This window comes from Pristiophorus japonicus, chromosome 3 (genome assembly GCF_044704955.1).
Source record: "Pristiophorus japonicus isolate sPriJap1 chromosome 3, sPriJap1.hap1, whole genome shotgun sequence".
NCBI classification, from domain to species: Eukaryota; Metazoa; Chordata; class Chondrichthyes; family Pristiophoridae; genus Pristiophorus; species Pristiophorus japonicus.
This window is the reverse complement of record NC_091979.1, coordinates 16,482,619-16,505,327: the sequence shown is the minus strand read 5'-3', so window position 1 is coordinate 16,505,327 and position 22,709 is coordinate 16,482,619. Positions and strand designations below refer to the sequence as shown.

Genomic DNA, 22,709 nt, shown 5'->3' with positions numbered 1-22,709 from the left:
CCTTCACTCCCTCTAACTGTCTCCTCTTATGTGCAATTAATGATGACCTTTGACCTCCTGAATCACGGGAATCGAGCGTTGCCATGCCGTTGCTAAGGGCGGCGACACTTTATGGCAGAAGCTCAGAGAGATTTAACGCTAACGCCCATTTCAGATTGCTCGCGGTAACGCCCATTTTATAAAATGGAAACTAGGCGGTTTGAAAATGGGCGACAAGCTGGCGATCCGAAAACCCGTATTTACCGCCCACACCGGAAATAACGCCCATTTTTGGGTGATCTGCACAAAGGTGTAAAATCGAGCCCCTGGTCCGTGAAATGTACCAAGCACGATAAACTGGTGTTTCACTGGTTGACGTTTTGAGCCTTGCGCTTTATTGACCCAGACTTTTGTTGGGCAAAATAACGTAGAGCTTTATGGCGCTCAGCATTATTGATGTGTAAATCAGGTGCAGAAGTTCTCGTATCTCGCGATAAATTGGGGTAAATCAAGCACTCTACTTTCTTTCTGAGGCGGGAGTGGGGCGCGTGGCTCGGCAGCGGGGGAGTAAGGGTGCCGCGTAAACAGCCCGCCACTCAAGTAGAGCGCCGAGCTGAGCGATCGCGGTACCGACCTTGCGATCCAAAGCGGCACCAGAGCAGAAAAGAAAACGGGAGGTTTTTTTTGTCAGGAGCGACACGCCGCCGGGTAGACGGACCCCTCTGGCGCTGCTTCAAGAGGGGGGGCGATACCCTATTTAGGTGCCGGAGCATTACCATGAGCGATGCGCGCGTTGAGGATGTCACGATCTCCGGGCGCAGGTGATGGGGGCGCAAGGCCGTAGTGCCGCCGCTAAGCTCCCGCCAAATTTAGTGGCAGTCGTTAGCACTAGCGGGAGGTGCAATTGACCCCGATTTCTCCCCCGGAGAATCAAAGCCAATGGCCTCGATATTTACTGGGATGAGTTTTGTGAGCGGGGGGCGGGCTGGGGGGAGGGAGGGGAGGGGGGAGTTTTGGTTGGGAACCTTGGATGTGCTGGAGTTTTTAACTCCACAGCATGTGTGTGTTTTTCTTTCAAGCAGGTACCTCGTCCAGATGCCAACCCGGTTAACGGGTGAGGTCGCAGGTCAGGAGCAGGTAAGCAGCCTGCAGGTGAGTTAGTGGGAGCGTGGGTCTGGATTCTGCGGGGTGGAGAGCTGGTCACTGATCCTTGGGAGGGGGTGGGGGCAGTGGGGGGTGGCAGGGAGACTCAATTTCTGGGGTGGGGGGGGGGGGTGATGTCTGATCACAGGGGGTGGAGTAAGGGTCCAATCGCGGGGGTATTCTTGGCATTGCGGGGTGGGGGGCGGGGGAAGTCTAATCCCCGAGGCGGGGGGGGGGGGACAGATGGCGGGTAGGTAAGCTTGGTGGGCTGGGAGGAAGCACTCCTGGCCCACAAGCGGTGCTGTAAATGCACTTACATTTTTCCGAAGCAGTCCTCGCCTCCCAGCTGCCGGATTTCCCCAAGACCTGGGAAACACGGCCGGTTAGGGTTAAACCTGGAAGGCAGGTTAAATATGAGGCACACAGCCTCATGCTAATATCTAAACCGCCAACCCGCCTCCTGGAAGGGGAGTTGCTCGCCGATCCGTCCCGCCTCGGTTAAAACCAGAGATTGGAGGCGGGATGTGGTCGGGTTTGACGCCAATCCACCCGTTTTCTGCGGCTTAAATTTACCCCCAACGTTTCTTTTTTCCCACCAATTTTCTCCAGAAGACTTTAAGGGGCAGAAATTGTCCCTTTCTATAAGAGCCGTGACTGCCGCAAAGAGACGGCCACGGGTCGGTAAGCACTCAGCGCTCGGTCAGCGCAGAGAGTCCGCCATTTTTACAAATTGCCCTCGGGAATTTCCTGGCGGAGAACGACTCCGCTCCGCCCGTGTTGCTGGCCCGTCGACCCCTTACCGATAGGCGGCGACCCCCCTCTCCACCCCACGTGGGAAGTTGCCCCGCGGGAGTGGATTGGCCGCTGCTCGGCGCCCCCGACAGCTTTCCCCGACCGGCGGAAAGCTTCTTGTGGCTGGGTGGGCGCATCCGCCCTTAAAGGGGAGGGCGCACTGCCCGGGCCGCCATTTTATTTCCATTGTCGGCCGACTGCCAGGGCCCGACAATGGTGGACACAGGTTCAGCCAGGCCACCAATAGGCAGCCCGGCACCACCTCTTGAGTACCGGGTTGCTGGCCCGGCCGAAACCCTCCCTGGTGGCCCAGTGTTTTCCACTAAAGCGGCTGCGAAGTTCGCAGCGGCTCTCCCCTTTAACTGAAGTGGGGAGGACACTGTGACACGTCAACGCGACCCAGCACATCCGCGACGCGCTGATGACTCGCAAGTGTGGCCGTTCCAATCCGCCCGCACTTCCGCCCCACTGACAACACCACATCCGCTCCGCTCCAAAAAAAAACAGAGCTGAATTTCCCCGGAGTGTCCGCCCCATGCAGTGGGGCGTACGGAACACTTAAAGATCTATAGGTGCGCCCCATTTCGAGAGGAGGGAAATTTCGGCCCCTAAATCTTTGCTGCGGTACAATTCCACAGGTGTATTCTCTCTGGAATCATGCCCCAAAATAGCGATTATGCATTTGTGAGCTTTGACAGTGATTATTGAAGGGGGGTGGGCACGAGGAGGTTGCATTAGAAAGGATAGTGGGAGACAGATAGCATTTGGAGTCAGACTAAGACAGAATACAAGAAGGTCTAAGACAGGTTTACTCTGCATGTGTGTAAACGCACGAAACGGGCAGGGAAGTGGAATTGAGGCCAAGATCAGATCAGCAATGAGCTTAGTGAATGGCGGAGCAGGCTCGAGGGACCAAATGGCCTACTCCTGCTCCTACTTCTTATGTTCTTATGTTCGTGGAAGTATCGACCTGGCTCCAAAAAGGGCAGGATTGGGTTTTACATATTCCTGGATATGAGGTGTTCAGGAAAGATAGGGAAGGTGGTGGGATTGCAGTATTGGTTAAGGAGAATGTCACAGTGCTGGAGAGAGAGAGGATGCCCTGGAGGGGTCAAGGGCAGTGTCATGTTTGTAACCTTCACACAACTGTAACCTTTATGTAACAACACTGTATACACCTGAGTAATGCACACTTTGACCACAGGGGGTGAACTTGTGGGAGACACTCCTCACCTGGTCATCCAGGTATATAAAGGGAGGTCCCACGGCGGTCCTGGGAATAAAGGTTCAGGTCACAAAGTGACCTTGTCTGCAGTACATGCCTCGTGTGATTCTATAGCAGGGTGCAAGGACACCACATTTGGCGACGAGAAACGGGAATCAACGACCCACGAGGATGGCCACCGGTAGCACAGAGGAACGGTACTGTGTCGGTGAGGACTGGGACAACTTTGTTGAGAGGCTCCAGCAGAGCTTTGTCACGAAGGACTGGCTGGGAAAGGAAGCGGCTGGCAAGCGGAGGGCGCATCTTCTGACCAGCTGTGGATCCAAGACGTATGCGCTGATGAAAGACCTGCTCGCACCCGAGAAGCCAGCGGACAAGTCCTTCGAAGAGCTCAGCACTCTGATTGGTGAGCACCTCAAACCGGCGAGCAGTATACACATGGCCCGGCACCGGTTCTATACACACCGGCGTCGGGAGGGACAAAGCATATCGGACTTCGTTGCGGACCTTCGGCAGTTGGCCAGCCTCTGTAAGTTCACAGACGCCTGCAGGGGGGAGATGTTAAGGGATTTCTTCATTGAGGGCATTGGTCATGCCAGGATTTTTAGGAAGCTTATTGAGACCAAGGACTTGACTTTGGAAAGGGCAACATTGATAGCCTAGACCTTCATGGCAGGGGAAGAGGAGACCAAGATAATTTATGCGTGCAGCCCTGGTTCCAACGTGGCGATGGACCAGGGAGTTAACATTGTTAACGAGACGCAGAACCCCGCAGGCAGGCAAGGGCAATTCGACACCGCCCAGGCAGCAACAGGCTCTAGGGCGGGCCAGCAACAGAGACAATGGCAGGGGGATCGGCAATTCACGCCATCACAAGGGACAATGCGTCCTGGGATGGGACCATTGACACTCACCAACAGAGTGCTCAGGAGTAATCAAAGAGACAATCAGAGAGGAATGCCTGTTAACAGTTCCTTTCTTCACAACAATCTCAGCTCATGCTGGAGGTGCGGTGGCAGACATACTGCGAGAACCTGTAAGTTTCAACAATTTATGTGTAGAAACTGTAACTTCAAGGGACATCTGGCCAGACTGTGCAGAAAGCTCATAGCGAGGCTAGTTTACGAGGCAGAGGAACCAGACGAGGGGTCTGCAAGGCAGGGAGATGCTTGGGGCCCAGCTATGGACGCTGAAGTCCAGAGGGTTCATGTGGCAGATGTCCACAGCTCGTATACCAAAACGCCACCTATGATGATGAAAGTTCTATTAAATGGCATCCCGGTATGCATGGAGCTGGACACAGGAGCCAGCCAGTCACTTGAGTGCCCAACAATTTGAAAAACTATGGCCACACGAAGCTAACAGGCCCAAATTGGAATGCATTGACACGCAGTTACGGACGTACACCAGAGAGATCATCCCAGTACTAGGCAGTGCAAACTTGGTGGTCACACACAATGGATCGGAGAACCGCTGCCACTCTGGATTGTCCCGGGGAATGGTCCCGCGCTCTTGGGGAGGAGCTGGTTAGCCGAGATGAACTGGAAATGGGGGGATGTGCACGCCATTTCATCTGTGGAGCGAAGTTCATGCTCACAGGTCCTACAGAAATTCGAGCCACTTTTTCAACCAGGTGTCGGGACTTTTAGGGGCACCAAAGTAGTGATACGCATCACCCCGGACGCCAGACCAGTTCACCACAAAGCCAGAGCCATGCCGTGTGTGATGCATGAGAGAATTGAGAGTGAGTTGGACAGGCTGCTAAGAGAGGGCATAATTTCACCTGTTGAATTCAGTGACTGGGCAAACCTCGTCGTTCTTGTCCTTAAAGCGGATGGCTCAGTCAGGATTTGTGGCGACTACAAGGCCACTATCAACCGAGTGTCACTACAGGACCAATACCCGCTTCCGAGAGCGGAGGATCTTTTTGCCACGCTGGCGGGTGGCAAGCTGTTCACCAAGTTGGACCTCACTTCAGCCGACATGGCCCAGGAACTGGCCGAAGAATCCCAGCTACTGACCACCATCACTACGCACAAGGGGCTGTTTGTTTACAACAGGTGTCCGTTCGGCATTCGTTCAGCGGCCGCCATCTTCCAGAGGAACATGGAAAGCTTGCTTAAATCCATCCCTGGAACAATCGTATTCCAAGATGACATCCTAATCACGGGTCGAGACATCGAGGAACACCTCCGCAACCTGGAGGAGGTGCTACGCTGACTGGACCGGGGAGGCTTGCGACTAAAGAAGTCCAAGGGTATGTTTTTGGCCCCAGAGGTCGAGTTTTTGGGCAGGAGGGTTGCTGCAGACGGGATCCGGCCTACCGAATCCAAAACGGAGGCGATCCGTCGCGCGCCCAGGCCCGGCAACACATCAGAGTTACGTTCATTTCTGGGACTATTGAACTTTCTGCCGAACTGAAGTACATTGCTGGAGCCGCTACACGTGCTCCTGCGTAAAGGTTGCGAATGGTTTTGGGGGGACTGTCAGGAACGGGCTTTCAATCGGGGGCGGAACCTGCTTTTTTCTAATAAGTTATTGACCCTGTACGACCCCTGTAAGAAATTGGTTTTGACATGCGATGCATCATCCTATGGGGTTGGGTGCGTGTTGCAGCAGAGCAATGGTGAGGGCCAACTCCAACCTGTGGCTTATGCCTCCAGGTCGCTCTCCCAAGCAGAAAGCGGGTACGGGATGGTTGAAAAGGAAGCACTCACATGTGTCTACGGGGTGAAAAAGATGCACCAGTACCTTTTTGGCAGAAGTTTGAGTTAGAAACGGACCACAAGCCGTTAACATCCCTGTTGTCCGACAGCAAGGCTGTCCATGCCAATGCGTCAGCTCGCATACAGCGATGGGCTCTCACGCTGGCTGCGTATGATTACACCATACGGCATCTGAGCAAAGCGCAGAGATGGTCATGGCCGTTGAGGCTTTCGACACCGTAGGCTCCCCTATCACATCCCGCCAGATCAAAATCTGGACCAACAGAGACCCTCTCCTATCCGAAAAAGAAATGTGTCCTGACTGGGGATTGGGCGCCCGCACATGGAGCGTGCCCCGAGGAGGTCAGGCCGTTCCACAGACGGATGGATGAGCTCTCCATCCAAGCTGACTGCCTGCTATGGGGCAGCCGGGTAGTCATGCCCCAGAAGGGCAGGGAGGCATTCATCAGGGAACTCCACAGCGAGCACCCAGGCATTGTGCGAATGAAGGCCATTGTCCGGTGACATGTATGGTGGCCGGGAATTGACTCAGACCTGGGACACTGGGTTTGCAGGTGCACGACGTGTGCTCAGCAGGGTAATGCCCCCAGGGAGGCCCCACTCAGCCCGTGGCCTTGGCCCACCAGGCCATGGTCACGTATTCACGTAGTCTACGCGGGCCCGTTCATGGGAAAAATTTTCCTGATTGTTGTCGATGCATACTCGAAATGGATCGAGTGCATCATATTGAATTCATGCACGACATCCACCACTGTGGAGAGTCTGCGTACGGTCTTTGCGACCCACGGCTTGCCGGACATCCTGGTTAGCGATAACGGCCTGTGTTTCACTAGCTATGAATTCCTGGAGTTTATGTCGGGTAATGGTATCAAACATGTCAGGACAGCACCGTTCAAGCCGGCTTCCAATGGCCAGGTGGAACGTGCGGTCCAAATCATAAAACAGGGCATGGTCCGGATTCAAGGACCTTCCCTTCAGTACCGCCTATCGCGCCTCCTGCTGGCCTACAGGTCTTGCCCACATTCGCTCACGGGAGTCCCGCCCGCGGAACTACTCATGAAACGCACGCTTAAAACGCGGCTGTCCCTCATTCATCCAGCCCTGTCAGACATTGTTGAGGGCAAGCGCCAGTCCCAAATTGAGTGCCATGATCACAACTCAGTGGGGAGATGCATAGAAATTGATGACCCTTTATTCGTTCTCAATCATGCTTTGGGACCCAAGTGGCTTGAGGGTACTATAATTGGCAAAGAGGGGAATAGAATCATAGTGGTCAGACTTAACCATTGGCAGATATGCCGCAAACATCTGGACCAAATAAAGAAAAGGTTCAGCATGGACACTGAGGAACCTGAGGAAGATCATGAGATGTCACCCACACCACAGCAGAGAACGAGCAACAAGGCCATTCACCAGCATGCACAATTTTGGCGGCCAGCCCGGACAGGCCGGAATCACCTCAGGCAACAGAGACGCATGCCAAGGCCCAACCACCAGAGCCCCAACTGCGGCGCTCCACGAGAGAGCGTCGACCGCCTGAAAGACTCAATCTTTGACCCAAAGACGTTGGGGGGAAGGTGATGTCATGTTTGTAACCTTCACACAACTATAACCTTTATGTAACAACACTGTACACTGTATACACCTGAGTAATGCACACCTTGACCACAGGGAGTGAACTTGTGGGAGACACTCCTCACCTGCTCATCCAGGTATATAAAAGGAGGTCCCACGGAGGGTCCTGGGAATAAAGGTTCAGGTCACATAGTGACCTTGTCTGCAGTACATGCCTCATGTGATTCTATAGCAGGGTGCAAGGACACCACAGGCAGAATCTATTTGGTTAGACTTAAGATATAATAGAGGTGCCATTGCACGACTAGGTACATTCTATTGGCCACCAACTAGTGGGAAAGAACTAGAGGAGCACATTTGCAGGGTCACATTTGTGGATTGACGGGAGATGTTCTGCAAAGCTGCAAATTATTGGAAGGAATAAGTGAGTAGAAAGGAAAGGGGCCAAAGGGCCTCCTTCTGTGCCATATGATTCCCACAAGACTCCCAAAGCAAGCGCTCTACTCGGGACTCCTTCACGGCAAACAAGCCAAAGGTAGGCAGAGAAAACGTTACAAGGGCACCCTCAAAGCCTCCCTGATAAAGTACAACATCCCCACCGACACCTGGGAGTCCCTGGCCAAAGACCGCCCTAAGTGGAGGAACTGCATCCGGGAGGGCGCTGAGTACCTCGAGTCTCATCGCAGGACTGACATATGAAGAAAGACTGGATCGATTAGGCTTATATTCACTGGAATTTAGAAGAATGAGAGGGGATCTCATAGAAACATATAACATTTTGATGGGATTGGACAGGTTAGATGCAGGAAGAATGTTCCCGATGTTGGGGAAGTCCAGAACCAGGGGTCACAGTCTAAGGATAAGGGGTAAGCCATTTAGGACTGAGATGAGGAGAAACTTCTTCACCCAGAGAATTGTGAACCTGTGGAATTCTCTACCACAGAAAGTTGTGGAGGCCAGTTCGTTAGATATGTTCAAAAGGGAGTTAGATGTGGTCCTTACGGCTAAAGGGATCAAGGGGTATGGAGAGAAAGTAGGAATGGGGTACTGAAGTTGCATGATCAGCCATGATCTTATTGAATGGTGGTGTAGGCTTGAAGGGCCGAATGGCCTGCTCTTGCACCTATTTTCTATGTTTCTATGAGAGCATGCAGAAATCAAGCGCAGGCAGCGGAAAGAGCGTGCGGCAAACCAGTCCCACCCACCCTTTCCCTCAGCAACTATCTGTCCCACCTATGACAGGGACTGTGCTTCTCGTATTGGACTGTTCAGCCACCTAAGGACTCATTTTAAAGAGTGGAAGCAAGTCTTCCTCGATTCCGAGGGACTGCCTATGATGATGATGATGATTGTATGGTTCTGTAAACTGGAAGCTCAGCCCCAAAGCTTAAGTGATTAAAAACATTCACAATTACCTCAGAACTGTTGTGAGGATGTCGGTTACAAGTCTCATGTCTTCTTTTGAGGCAGATCTGAGCGAATCGACATGGATGTTCTCCCACTTGCCCCAGACTCTCCCACTGCTTCCAGGTTGCGAGATAACTGAGAGCGGTTCCGAGATCAGGTTTCTGCCGAATCAAGAATGCAGCGAAACGTCACCGTTATTACTGGGAAAATGCAATCCGCCTTCTACAGTTGGACGTATTCCGGTAGATCGTATCACATGGCCTTGCGCCTCTAAGCACCCCGCCCCTCCCAGCTTGTCCGTCCTAACACCGCACCGCGTTCCCCGTGGCCAATTGGAAAGCGAACAGACTCTTTGTCACCCGATTGGATGATTCCTGACTGTCACTCAAACAGCCTTGTTTCCCATCGCCGAAATACATATTTTTTTTAATGCCCCAATGATTTTTCTCCCAGGTTTTGCTTGTAGCAGTGTGCGGGAGATTAATCTGGAGATTCCAGAATGATACGGGAATGTTGGAAAACTCTACAGCAACCCTAATTCGGAGCAGAAGAAATAGGAGCAGGAGTGGGCCATTTGGCCCCTCGAGCCTGCTCCACCATTCAATAAGATCACGGCTGATCTGATCCTGGACTCAACTCTACTTTCCTGCCCACTCCCCTGTGCTTCTGGAGACCGAGGTTTTTCTTTGGGGCGCATCTATTTTTCCCTTTACAACCCTTTACAATGGGAACTGCCCGAGCCGACTCCAGCCAGAATTTCTGGGGTCAGGGGGCAGATCCCTGATTAGCCAGCTGCTCACAATTACCCAGCAGCCCCAGCGGCTGTTGCTGGATTTAAAGGGCTTATCGGCAGGTTTTTTTCTGGCTCCAGGCCAGGACTCAAGCCTAGACCCTCACTGAGCTCCTCAGTGAGCCGATGTGCCTCATTTTTACTTTTGAGTGGTCCAGGCTGCTTGCTGAGCCTAGAGCCCGTGGATGAGGCCCGCATGCGTCCTTGTGGAGGCCGTCATCTTTCTCGCCATATGGACTGCCATTGATACACCGGGTCCCGATCCAGGACCAGGATAGGGATTCCTGGTTTAAGGAAGTTACTGACCCAGCCCATTGTTTGAGGGAGTGGAATCGACACAAACATAATTGGAACTACATAATTCCTGAAGCAACCTGGATTTGCTGACATTAATTGAGCCGCACCTTCGTGCTGTGTGACACAACAACCCCGATACTGTCAGCAACATTAACATAAAAGCAAAAATGCTGGAATCTGGAATAAAAACAAAAAAATGCTGGAAATCTCAGCGGGTCGGGCACCATCTGTGGAGAGAGAAACAGAGTTAACGTTTTGGGTCGGTGACCCTTCGTCAGAACTGGAGAGTGCTCGAAAAGAACAGATTCTTAAATAAGCACTGAAAGGGGGAGGGGATGAAAGAACAAAAGGGAAGGTCTGTGATAGGTTGGAAGATAAGAGAGATTAGAGAGACAAACAGGATGAGGGCAACATTCAGATTTTCAGAAATTGATGTGAGGGCAGAAATTCGCTGTTCGCGAGCATAGAATCGGGGCGGGCAGCCTCGCAATCTTTCAACGTGGATGAACCATGGTGGAGACTCTAAAAGAGCAGGATTGTAACATAGAGATTTTAGAACAGTTAAGAACTGTCATGGAGTTATATGGCATGAGACCAGAGCTGCGATACAGGTAGGTAGAGAGAGAACAGGACTGAGATACAGGTAGGTAGAGATAGAACAGGACTGAGATACAGGTAGGTAGAGAGAGAACAGGACTGAGATACAGGTAGGTAGGGAACAGGACTGAGATACAGGTGGAGAGAGAACAGGACTGAGATACAGGTAGGTAGAGAGAGAGCAGGACTGAGATACAGGTAGGTAGGGAACAGGACTGAGATACAGGCAGGTAGAGAGAGAACAGGACTGAGATACAGGTAGAGCGAGAACAAGATTGAGATACAGGTAGAGAGAGAACAGGACTGAGATACAGGTATAGAGAGAACAAGATTGAGATACAGGTAGATAGAGAACAGGACTGAGATACAGGTAGAGAGAGAACAAGATTGAGATACAGGTAGAGAGAGAACAGGACTGAGATACAGGTAGAGAGAGAACAGGATTGAGATACAGGTAGGTAGAGAGAGAACAAGATTGAGATACAGGTAGAGAGAGAACAAGATTGAGATACAGGGAGAGAGAGAACAAGATTGAGATACAGGTAGGTAGAGCAAGAACAGGATTGAGATACAGGTAGATAGAGAGAGAACAGGATTGAGATACAGGTAGGTAGGGAACAGGACTGAGATACAGGTAGAGCGAGAACAAGATTGAGATACAGGTAGAGAGAGAACAGGACTGAGATACAGGTATAGAGAGAACAAGATTGAGATACAGGTAGATAGAGAACAGGACTGAGATACAGGTAGAGAGAGAACAAGATTGAGATACAGGTAGAGAGAGAACAGGACTGAGATACAGGTAGAGAGAGAACAGGATTGAGATACAGGTAGGTAGAGAGAGAACAAGATTGAGATACAGGTAGAGAGAGAACAAGATTGAGATACAGGGAGAGAGAGAGCAAGATTGAGATACAGGTAGGTAGAGCAAGAACAGGATTGAGATACAGGTAGATAGAGAGAGAACAGGATTGAGATACAGGTAGGTAGGGAACAGGACTGAGATACAGGTGGAGAGAGAACAGGACTGAGATACAGGTAGGTAGAGATAGAACAGGACTGAGATACAGGTAGGTAAAGAGAGAACAGGACTGAGATACAGGTAGGTAGAGAGAGAACAGGACTGAGATACAGGTAGGTAGGGAACAGGACTGAGATACAGGTGGAGAGAGAACAGGACTGAGATACAGGTAGGTAGAGAGAGAGCAGGACTGAGATACAGGTAGGTAGGGAACAGGACTGAGATACAGGCAGGTAGAGAGAGAACAGGACTGAGATACAGGTAGAGAGAGAACAAGATTGAGATACAGGTAGAGAGAGAACAGGACTGAGATACAGGTAGAGAGAGAACAGGATTGAGATACAGGTAGGTAGAGAGAGAACAAGATTGAGATACAGGTAGAGAGAGAACAAGATTGTGATACAGGTAGAGAGAGAACAGGACTGAGATACAGGTAGAGAGAGAACAAGATTGAGATACAGGTAGCGAGAGAACAGGACTGAGATACAGGTAGAGAGAGAACAGGATTGAGATACAGGTAGGTAGAGAGAGAAAAAGATTGAGATACAGGTAGAGAGAGAACAAGATTGAGATACAGGGAGAGAGAGAACAAGATTGAGATACAGGGAGAGAGAGAGCAAGATTGAGATACAGGTAGGTAGAGCAAGAACAGGATTGAGATACAGGTAGATAGAGAGAGAACAGGATTGAGATACAGGTAGGTAGAGAGAGAACAGGATTGAAATACAGGTAGAGAGAGAGAACAGGATTGAGATACAGGTAGAGAGAAAACAGGACTGAGATACAGGTAGAGAGAGAACAAGATTGAGATACAGGTAGAGAGAGAACAGGATTGAAATACAGGTGGAGAGAACAGGATTGAGATACAGGTAGGTAGAGAGAGAACAGGATTGAAATACAGGTAGAGAGAGAACAGGACTGAGATACAGGTAGAGAGAGAACAAGATTGAGATACAGGTAGAGAGAGAACAGGATTGAGATACAGGTAGGTAGAGAGAGAACAGGATTGAGATACAGGTAGGGAGAGAACAGGACTGAGATACAGGTAGAGAGAGAACAAGATTGAGATACAGGTAGAGAGAGAACAGGACTGAGATACAGATAGGTAGAGAGATCGGAGTTGTGGTACAAATAGATAACGAAAGACTGAGACTGCAATACTGGAGTTAGCTATGGAGAGGCCACGATTATGACATTGGCAAATAAGATGAGAGTATCACCAGACAGGAGAAGATGCACAAAGTTGATTTGGGAATTGTGCAATCATGATCTTCAGCTATCTTTCATTTTATTGAGAAAGCAAGGTGAAGAGCCAAAGCCAAGGCTGCAGGACGCCGCCATGGTTTGATATAGTAATAGACAAGGCCAGGTAAATCAGGAAGTAATGATTAGTGAACATCAAGTTTGGGTTTTCAAACCCTGTGGATCGTAGGAGGAAAGGAAGGCTAGGGCCCCCAATAAACCTTAGCCCAGCTCCACCTACCTAAGTGAGGCAGAGCAGGTGCTACTGACCTGTTGGCACTCTCTTCAACAAACGGCAATTGATGCTAGATCAATTTTAATTCGGAGATTAATAGCTTTCTGTTAACGAAAGTCATGAAGGGAAACGGGCCAAAGGCGGGTATATGGAATTAAGTCGAAGATCAGCCAGGAGCTCATTGAATGGTGAAGCAGGCTCGAGGGGCTGAATGGCGAACTCCTGCTCCTGTGTCATGTGATGAAACCTCTCGGAATACGCCCAACCAGACTCGTGGCTACCCTCAGGCACTCCCTACCTCATGATGTAGTGCTTCGGAACGTCGGACGGAAAGTTCTTGTGATATTCCTCCATGGAGTGAGATCTGGCGGTGACTCCCAGGTGCAGCAGGAACGGTTTCGCCGGCCTCGGTCTCTGCCACATTCCGGGCGGCGGCTTTTCGACGTGTTGACCTTCCCACGTGTCGGTGGGCTCCTTGATTGGAGGGAGGGTCTGTGCAGAGACAAGCAAACCTCGAGCATTTCTGACTGTGGCAGTTCAGTTCATATTTAATCCTTCATAAGAACATAAGAAATGGGAGCAGGAGGAGGCCATTTGGCCCCTCGAGCCTGCTCTGCCATTCAATAAGATCATGGCTGATCTGATCTTGGCCACAACTCCGCTTCCCTGCCCCGCTCCCCATAACCCCTGACTCCCTATTCGGCAAATCTTGGTGCCCATCGAGGTTACAAGATGGCTTTCACAATTTAAATTTTTTTTTAAAAAGTCAGCATCAGGCACTCCCACTAACTTGTAACATGGATTAACCACAGAATAAAATGCCCTCCACTCTGCTCGAACAATATGCCCCAATGCCCAACCTCATAAAGATGGCCCCTAATCCATCATAGCCAGTCCCTCAAAATCGAGGAAGACTTGCTTCCACTCGAAAAGTGAGTTCTCAGGTGACTGAACAGTCCAATAAGGGAACCACAGTCTCTGTCACAGGTGGGACAGACAATGGTTGGAGGAAAGGGTGGGTGGGGAGTCTGGTTTGCCGCACACTCCTTCCGCTGCCTGCGCTTGATTTCTGCATGTTGTCAGCGACGAGACTCGAGGAGCTCAGCGCCCTCCCGGATGCACTTCCTCCACTTAGGGTGGTCTTTGGCCAGGGACTCCCAGGTGTCGGTGGGGATGTTGCAATTTATCAAGGAGGCTTTGAGGGTGTCCTTGAAACGTTTCTTCTGCCCACCTGGGGCTCGCTTGCCGTGCAGGAGTTCCGAGTAGAGCGCTTGCTTTGGGAGTCTTGTGTCAGGCATGTGAACAATATGGCCCGCCCAGCGGAGCTGACCGAGTGTGGTCAGTGCTTCGATGCTGGGGATATTGGCCTTGCATTACCCTGCCACTGCCTGCCCCCAAGGAGATTACTACCTTGTGCTGAATTATGGGCTGTCCTGCGCTGTACACTTATATCCCCTTGGAACTGTGTTGAATCTGCTCCAAAGAAACTGGGGGAAATTTGAATCTAACTCTCTGGACGGGAGTTCCGCGGGATTAGGTGGAACACTCCAGCCAATATTGCTCTATGTTTGACTGCGGGAGTTAGCAAAATCGGTCGGGTTGTAAAACCAGCGTTACACCCGATCCCGTGGGTTCCCGACCAGAGAGTTAGAATAAAGTCGCACTCCACCCCCCACCCCACCATTTTGTCAGCGAGAGGAACTGAACTGAATTTAAATTTGGGCTGAATTTTCGGTTCTGCTCATTTCGTGGCGGTAATGGCGACGGGGCGGTAAAGTTTGCGCCCAGGAACAGTTTGCGCCTCAGTCGGCAAAATTGGGCAGCTGCGCCCTGAGTGTGGGGCGGAGCGCTAAGGGAGGCGTTGCCCACCTCTCTTAGGGCACTAGGCCGGCTGAACATGTGGAAATCCAGAGCTAAACATCCGGCCTCGGAGCACTCTGAGAGAGGCCTGGGGAGGGGAAAAGCCCAGAAACAAACCCACCAAAAACATTCCCAATAAATAAGTCACGCCACCACAACATAAATCGCAAAAATAATAAAATAGAAACCAATTACACTTGCCTGAGGTGGACATTACTTACCTCACTGTAGCCGCTACAGCTTGGAACGCCCGTTTTCACAGGTGGTCCCACCAGGGGGCACTCTACGGGGCGCTACGGGTCGGGTGGGAGCCCAAAAAAATCGAGGGCGTTGCACACCGGCTCGCCTCTCCCGGGCGGTAATGCTCCGCACCTCCCACCGAAACCGGCCCCGAAAACCCCGGTGGGGCGCTGGGAGCTGGCCGCCCGCCCGGAGGAGCTCACCCACCGCCATTGCCACCCTTCCGAGGCGAAAACAGAGGCAGCAACGAGCCAAAAATCCAGCTCAAGGGCCCCAAATCGATTTCACAAAACATCCCGAAGCAGAAGAGATTTTCATCACAATCAGCATGGGCTAGATTCAGCTCCAGGTGCCAGAGAGGAGAATATTCTAACCGATTGCAGTCTACTTCTGCTAAATCGCTTCGTGCGTGAAAAAGTTAATGATCCAATAATTTCAATGCAGTAATGCCCGTAACACAGCAAAGTGCGAAATTGTGGTGGAGGTGCGGCGAAGAGCCGAGGGACAACTGCGATATGTGTAGCGCACTATGTCCGTGCAGCAGAGCTGGTCTCCAGTCGTCCTGGTTAACCCTTGCCACTTGCTCTGTCGAGCAACGGTCACCACACGTTAAAAAAATCCACGCACAGGCATCTTCCACTCCCTCAATTGGAGTTCAGGACTGGAACATCAGGTCCGTCATTGAAACATCGGTGAACTCATGTGGAAGCAAGTCATCCGCGTACGAGGGACCGCCTATGATGATAATGAATTAAAAACTGAATTGTCAGATAATTTGAATTAAAAGCTTGCCACTCAGTCAACTGAAAAATATCGAATCATATTACACTGAACTTTTTTATATCAGCTCTCCTTTACCTTGCACATGATTTTTGCTATCCACCTTTCCTCTTTCACAGAACTCTTTACTTTTATCTTCACTATCCCAGGCTGTACCTCAGCCCTTATTTCTCACCTTGTACTTCATTATCTTAGCGCCGGTGTCCTTGCATGTCACCCTGGAACAAGTTGCTTGAGTATCTCTGCAACACTTTCAGAGAGAAAGGAATGAATAAGAACATAAGAACATAAGAAATAGAGCAGAAGTAGGCCTAACAGGCCCTTGAGCCTGCTCCGCCATTTAATACGATCATGGCTGATCCGATCATGGACTCAGGTCCACTTCCCTACCCGCTCCCCATAACCCCTTATTCCCTTATAAAATAATTCACCCAATGTGGGGCTCAAACCTGAGATTAAGAACCTCATGCTCTACCGACTGAGCTCGCCAGGCCTGGCTTAACCGAGTTCGTACATTTAGGAAACACTGTTTTCAGCCTTACTGTTTGTTATGTATGCAGACTATAGATATACTCACTGTGTAGTCACTGTATAGTTGCATAAGATGGAGACTTGTTACCTGATGTACTACCAATAAGGTTTACACTGTGTATATACCATTCTGGCACCACTAGAGGGTGCAACTGGTGGAGACAGAGGCTGTCCACCAGAGGGCACTGCGGTGGGAGACCTGAGGGGCACCTGCATAGGTGTGCAGGGCCCAGTATAAAAGGCTGCCCACCATGCTTGTGCCTCACTCTGGAGTTACGAATAAAGGACCAAGGTCACTTTAGTTTGAGTACAACACATTGCCTCGTGGAGTCATTCATAAGTGCATTACAGACATAACACTGTTGTTCTCAATCATTGCAGCAATCAGGAATACTTGTGCAGAAGGCACAGTCAACCAGCAAAGCAAGCAAAGAATGACTTGCATTTCTATAGCGCATTTCTATACCGCCTTTCACAACTTCAGTACGACCCAAAGTGCTTTACAGCCACTGAAGGCGTTTTGAAGTATAGTCACAGTTGTATTGTAGGAAACGCGGCAGCCAATTTGCGCACAGCAAGGTCCGATGTTCCCCAATTTGCACACAGCAAACTCCCACAGACAGCAATGTGATATTATTATACCTGTACTGTTTTTAGTACACATGGGCCTGAAATTAGATTGTCTGATACTAATGTACGGCCACTTAATAAATGAGTTAGCAGCTCTGCTAAAATAGTGGAGAGAGGAATCTCAGGCCAATGCCTTTGACATAATTCAGAGCCTGACAAGATATTTTTCTCACTCAGCATCGAGAGCCATTCTCATAAGTGAGCCCTCACTTCTGTAAGAAACATAGAAACATAGAAAATAGGTGCAGGAGTAGGCCATTCGGCCCTTCTAGCCTGCACCGCCATTCAATGAGTTCATGGCTGAACATGCAACTTCAGTACCCCATTCCTGCTTTCTCACCATACCCCTTGATTCCCCTAGTAGTAAGGACTTCATCTAACTCCTTTTTGAATATATTTAGTGAATTGGCCTCAACAACTTTCTGTGGTAGAGAATTCCACAGGTTCACCACTCTCTGGGTGAAGAAATTCCTCCTCATCTCGGTCCTAAATGGCTTCCTCCTTATCCTTAGACTGTGTCCCCTGGTTCTGGACTTCTCCAACATTGGGAACATTCTTCCTGCATCTAACCTGTCTAACCCCGTCAGAATTTTAAACGTTTCTATGAGGTCCCCTCTCATTCTTCTGAACTCCAGTGAATACAAGCCCAGTTGATCCAGTCTTTCTTGATAGGTCAGTCCCGCCATCCCGGGAATCAGTCTGGTGAACCTTCGCTGCACTCCCTCAATAGCAAGAATGTCCTTCCTCAGGTTAGGAGACCAAAACTGTACACAATACTCCAAGTGTGGCCTCACCAAGGCCCTGTACAATTGTAGCAACACCTCCCTGCCCTTGTACTCAAATCCCCTCGCTATGAAGGCCAACATGCCAGTTGCTTTCTTAACCGCCTGCTGTACCTGCATGCCAACCTTCAATGACTGATGTACCATGACACCCAGGTCTCTTTGCACCTTCCCTTTTCCTAATCGGTCACCATTCAGATAATAGTCTGTCTCTCTGTTTTTACCACCAAAGTGGATAACCTCACATTTATCCACATTATACTTCATCTGCCATGCATTTGCCCACTCACCTAACCTATCCAAGTCGCTCTGCAGCCTCATAGAATCCTCCTTGCAGCTCACATTGCCACCCAACTTAGTGTCATCCGCAAATTTGGAGATACTACATTTAATCCCCTCGTCTAAATCATTAATGTACAGTGTAAACAGCTGGGGCCCCAGCACAGAACCTTGCGGTACCCCACTAGTCACTGCCTGCCATTCTGAAAAGTCCCCATTTACTCCTACTCTTTGCTTCCTGTCTGACAACCAGGAAAGCTCTGACTCCCTGTTAACTAAACCATGAACTTGCATCTGCTAATGTGTTGCCCAGCAGCCGAACAGTAATTTGCTTCTTGAAGTAGGGGCATAATGATGAAGTAGGGGCGGGAGGAGGCGCGTGTGGAGCAGAAACACCGGCGTGGACCGGTTGAGCCAAATGGGTCCATTTCTGTGCTGTAGACTCAATGTAATTCTCTATGTAACTGAGCAGACTGGGAGAATCTTGGGCTCCGAGGCCGAAATTCAGCCTCCTGATAAGGCCCGGAAAGCAGCGGCCACACGGTGGTGTTGAATGGCCGCTGATTTTTTTGTCGAATGGCCGACGCTCGCAAAATTCTCCTCAGTGGTTTTTTCCGGTGGTTCCCACTTCCGTCGGTGCATCTACAAAGCACGCACCGCTGATCTCCCACCCCGCAAGCAAAATTCACGTAAAGAAATTTGGCCGCCGTGCGGTACCCCAGCCCCCCGCCGATAGTTTTTTCTGTCGGTGCACTGTGTGTAAAATGGCGGTGCGGCCTCCATTATAGGGGAGGGTGCACTGCCGCGGCCGCCATCTTATTTTTTGGGGGGGTTGGTCGACTGCCAGGTTGGCCCAACAATTATGCCCCCCCCACCCCCCCCCCCCGGGTTCGGCCAGGCCGCCAACAGGCAGTTTGGCAACCCCCCTAAAATAATAGCAGAGCTCACAGCGGCCCTCTACTTTAATTGAAAGGGAGAGCCGTGGTGACGCACCAGCGCGATGACGTTACCAGCCCGGCGCTGATGACTGACGGCGGTGAACACTCAGGCCTGCCTTCACTTCCGCCCCCATTATGACGATCGCTCCGTTTCCCGCCACCACTTCCGCTCCCGTCATAGCCGACTTCCGCTCAGCTCAAAAAAGAAAACGACCAAGAGCTGAATTTCGCAAGGTGGGCTGCCACATCCATTGCGGCAGCCAAAACACAAGAGAAACGGTAGGCACGACCTGTTTCCGGCGGGGGTGAATCTCAGCCCCAATCTGGGAGCTAGAGTTTCCTCTCAAACCACCCATTTACCGCCCAGAAATGCAAATTTCCTCTCAAACCGCCCATTTACCGCCGGGTGGTAAATTCCACCGTCATTATCGCCGGGCGGTATTCGATACTGTCCGCCCATATATTACCGCCCAAATTGGAAGTTTCAGCATTTAAGATCCGTTTACCACCGGACCTTAATACCGTCCTGAAAAAGCAGGTCTTAATGGATCTTAAGTGGGCGGTATGGACACAGATCTTACACAGATATTACACATATCTTTATAGTTCTCCACAGTTCAATGTATTTTTAAATGGATTGTAGTATTTTCCAGTGGCAAGAATATAAATGGTCAAATAAAGCCTTATTTACACTTTTAGGCTCTCACCCCTCCCAGTCTCTCTTCCCCCCCACCCCCGTCTCTCCCCCCAGTCTCTCTCTCCCCAGTCTATCTCACCTCCCAGTCTGTCTCACCCCCTACAGTGACCTCAACGCCCCCCTACAGCGATCTCCCTCCCTCCTCCCCACACAGCCATCTCACTCTCTCCCCAAATTCACAGCAATCTCTCGCTACTCCCCGCCCCCACACCCCACAGCGATCTCACTCTGCCCCCCGCACACAGCGATCTCACTCTCCCCCACCCCCCCACACAGCGATCTCACTCTCCCCCCTCGCACACAGCGATCTCACTCTCTCCCCGCCCACATAGCGATCTCACTCTCCCCCCCCTCCACACAGCGATCTCACTCTCACTCTCCCCCCCGCACACAGCGATCTCACTCTCCCCCACCCCCCCACACAGCGATCTCACTCTCCCCCCGCCCACACAGCGATCTCACTCTCACCCACCCCCTCACACAGCGATCTCACTCTCCCCCCGCCCACACAGCGATCTCACTCTCCCCCACCCCCCCACACAGCGATCTCACTCTCCCCCCGCCCACACAGCGATCTCACTCTCCCCCACCCCCCCACACAGCGATCTCACTCTCCCCCCGCCCACACAGCGATCTCACTCTCACCCACCCCCCCCACACAGCGATCTCACTCTCCCCCACCCCCCCACACAGCGATCTCACTTTCCCCCACCTCCCCACACAGCGATCTCACTCTCCCGCCCCCCACCCCCTGCGATCTCACTCTCCCCCTGCCCACACAGCGATCTTACTCCCCCCTCCCACCACAGCGATCTCACTCCCCCCCCACCACAGCGATCTCACTCTCCCCCCCGCTTCCACACAGCGATCTCACTCTCCCCACCCCCCAACCACAGCAATCTCATTCCCCCCCCACCACAGCGATCTCATTCTCCCCCCCTCCACACAGCGATATCACTCTCCCCCCCCCACCACAGCGATCTCACTCCCCCCCCACCACAGCGATCTCACTCCCCTCCCACCACAGCGATCTCACTCTCCCCCCCTCCACACAGCGATATCACTCTCCCCCCCCCACCACAGCGATCTCACTCCCCCCCACCACAGCGATCTCACTCTCCCCCCCTCCACACAGCGATATCACTCTCCCCCCCCCACCACAGCGATCTCACTCCCCCCCACCACAGCGATCTCACTCCCCTCCCACCACAGCGATCTCACTCTCCCCCCTCCACACAGCGATATCACTCTCCCCCCCCCACCACAGCGATCTCACTCCCCCCCCACCACAGCGATCTCACTCTCCGCCCCCCGCACACAGCGATCTCACTCCCCTCCCACCACAGCGATCTCACTCTCCCCCCCCCACCACAGCGATCTCACTCCCCTCCCACCACAGCGATCTCACTCTCCCCCCCTCCACACAGCGATATCACTCTCCCCCCCCACACAGCGATCTCACTCCCCACTCCCCTCCACCACAGTGATCTTCCTCCCCCCACACCAGTGATCTCACTCTCTCCCTCCCCCACACAGCAATCATACTCCCCGCCCCCACCACAGCGATCTCACTCTCCTTCCGCCCACACAGCAATCTTACTCCCCCCTCCCACCACAGCGATTTCACTCTCCCCCCGCCCACACAGCGATCTCACTCTCCGCCCCCCGCACACAGCGATCTTACTCCCCCCCCCACCACAGCGATCTTACTCCCCCCCCCACCACAGCGATCTCACTCCCCCCCACCACAGCGATTTCACTCTCCCCCCCACCACCTCACAGCCATCTCACTCCTCCCCCAACCAGTGATCTCACTCTCCCCCCACTGCCCACCACAGCGATCTCACTCCCCCCCCAACACAGCGATCTCACTCCCCCCCCACCACAGTGATCTCACTCCCCCCCCACCACAGTGATCTCACTCCCCCCCCACCACAGTGATCTCACTCCCCTCCCACCACAGTGATCTCACTCCCCCACCCCCACCACAGCGATCTCGCTCCCCCCCCACCACAGCGATCTCACTCCCCTCCCACCACAGTGATCTCACTCCCCCACCCCCACCACAGCGATCTCACTCTCCCCCCCCACCACAGTGATCTCACTCCCCCCCCACCACAGTGATCTCACTCCCCCACCCCCACCACAGCGATCTCACTCCCCACCCCCACCACAGTGATCTCACTCCCCCCCCACCACAATGATCTCACTCCCCCCCCCACCACAGTGATCTCACTCCCCCACCCCCACCACAGCGATCTCACTCCCCCCCCACCACAGTGATCTCACTCCCCCCCCACCACAGTGATCTCACTCCCCCACCCCCACCACAGCGATCTCACTCCCCCCCCACCACAGTGATCTCACTCCCCCACCCCACCACACCGATCTCACTCCCCACCCCCACCACACCGATCTCACTCCCCACCCCCACCACACCGATCTCACTCTCCCCCTCCCACCACAGCGATCTCACTCCCCACCCCCCCCACCCACCACAGCTATCTCACTCTCCCCCTCCCACCACAGCTATCTCACTCTCCCCCTCCCACCACAGTGATCTCACTCCCCCACCCCCACCACAGCTATCTCACTCTCCCCCCTCCCACGACAGCGATCTCACTATCCGCCCCACCACCACAGCGATCTCACTCTCCCCCCTCCCCACCACAGCGATCTCACTCCCCCCCCCCACCAGTGATCTCACTCTCTTCCCCCCCACTCCACCTCAGCGATCTCACTCCCCCCCCACCACAGCGATCTCACTCCCCCACCACCAGTGATCTCACTCTCTTCCCCCCCCTCCACCACAGCGATCTCACTCCCCCCCCCACCACAGCGATCTCACTCTCCCCCCTCCCACCACAGCGATCTCACTATCCCCCCCACCACCACAGCGATCTCACTCTCCCCCCTCCCCCACCACAGCGATCTCACTCTCCA

At 52.4% G+C, this 22,709-nt stretch overlaps 1 protein-coding gene across 4 annotated transcripts in view; it reads right to left on the bottom strand.

Annotated features, from left to right (window-relative positions):
• Positions 1-22,709, bottom strand: part of cfap65 (cilia and flagella associated protein 65) — a 282,488-nt gene that overhangs the window by 57,961 nt on the left and 201,818 nt on the right. For all 4 annotated transcript variants that reach the window (XM_070875227.1, XM_070875229.1, XM_070875228.1 and 1 more), the window contains 3 exons: positions 16,085-16,159; positions 13,328-13,521; positions 8,856-9,008 (listed from right to left, as the gene is read on the bottom strand). In XM_070875227.1, coding sequence (XP_070731328.1) covers positions 8,856-9,008; positions 13,328-13,521; positions 16,085-16,159 — 422 coding nt within the window. The remainder of the gene's footprint in view (positions 1-8,855; positions 9,009-13,327; positions 13,522-16,084; positions 16,160-22,709) is intronic.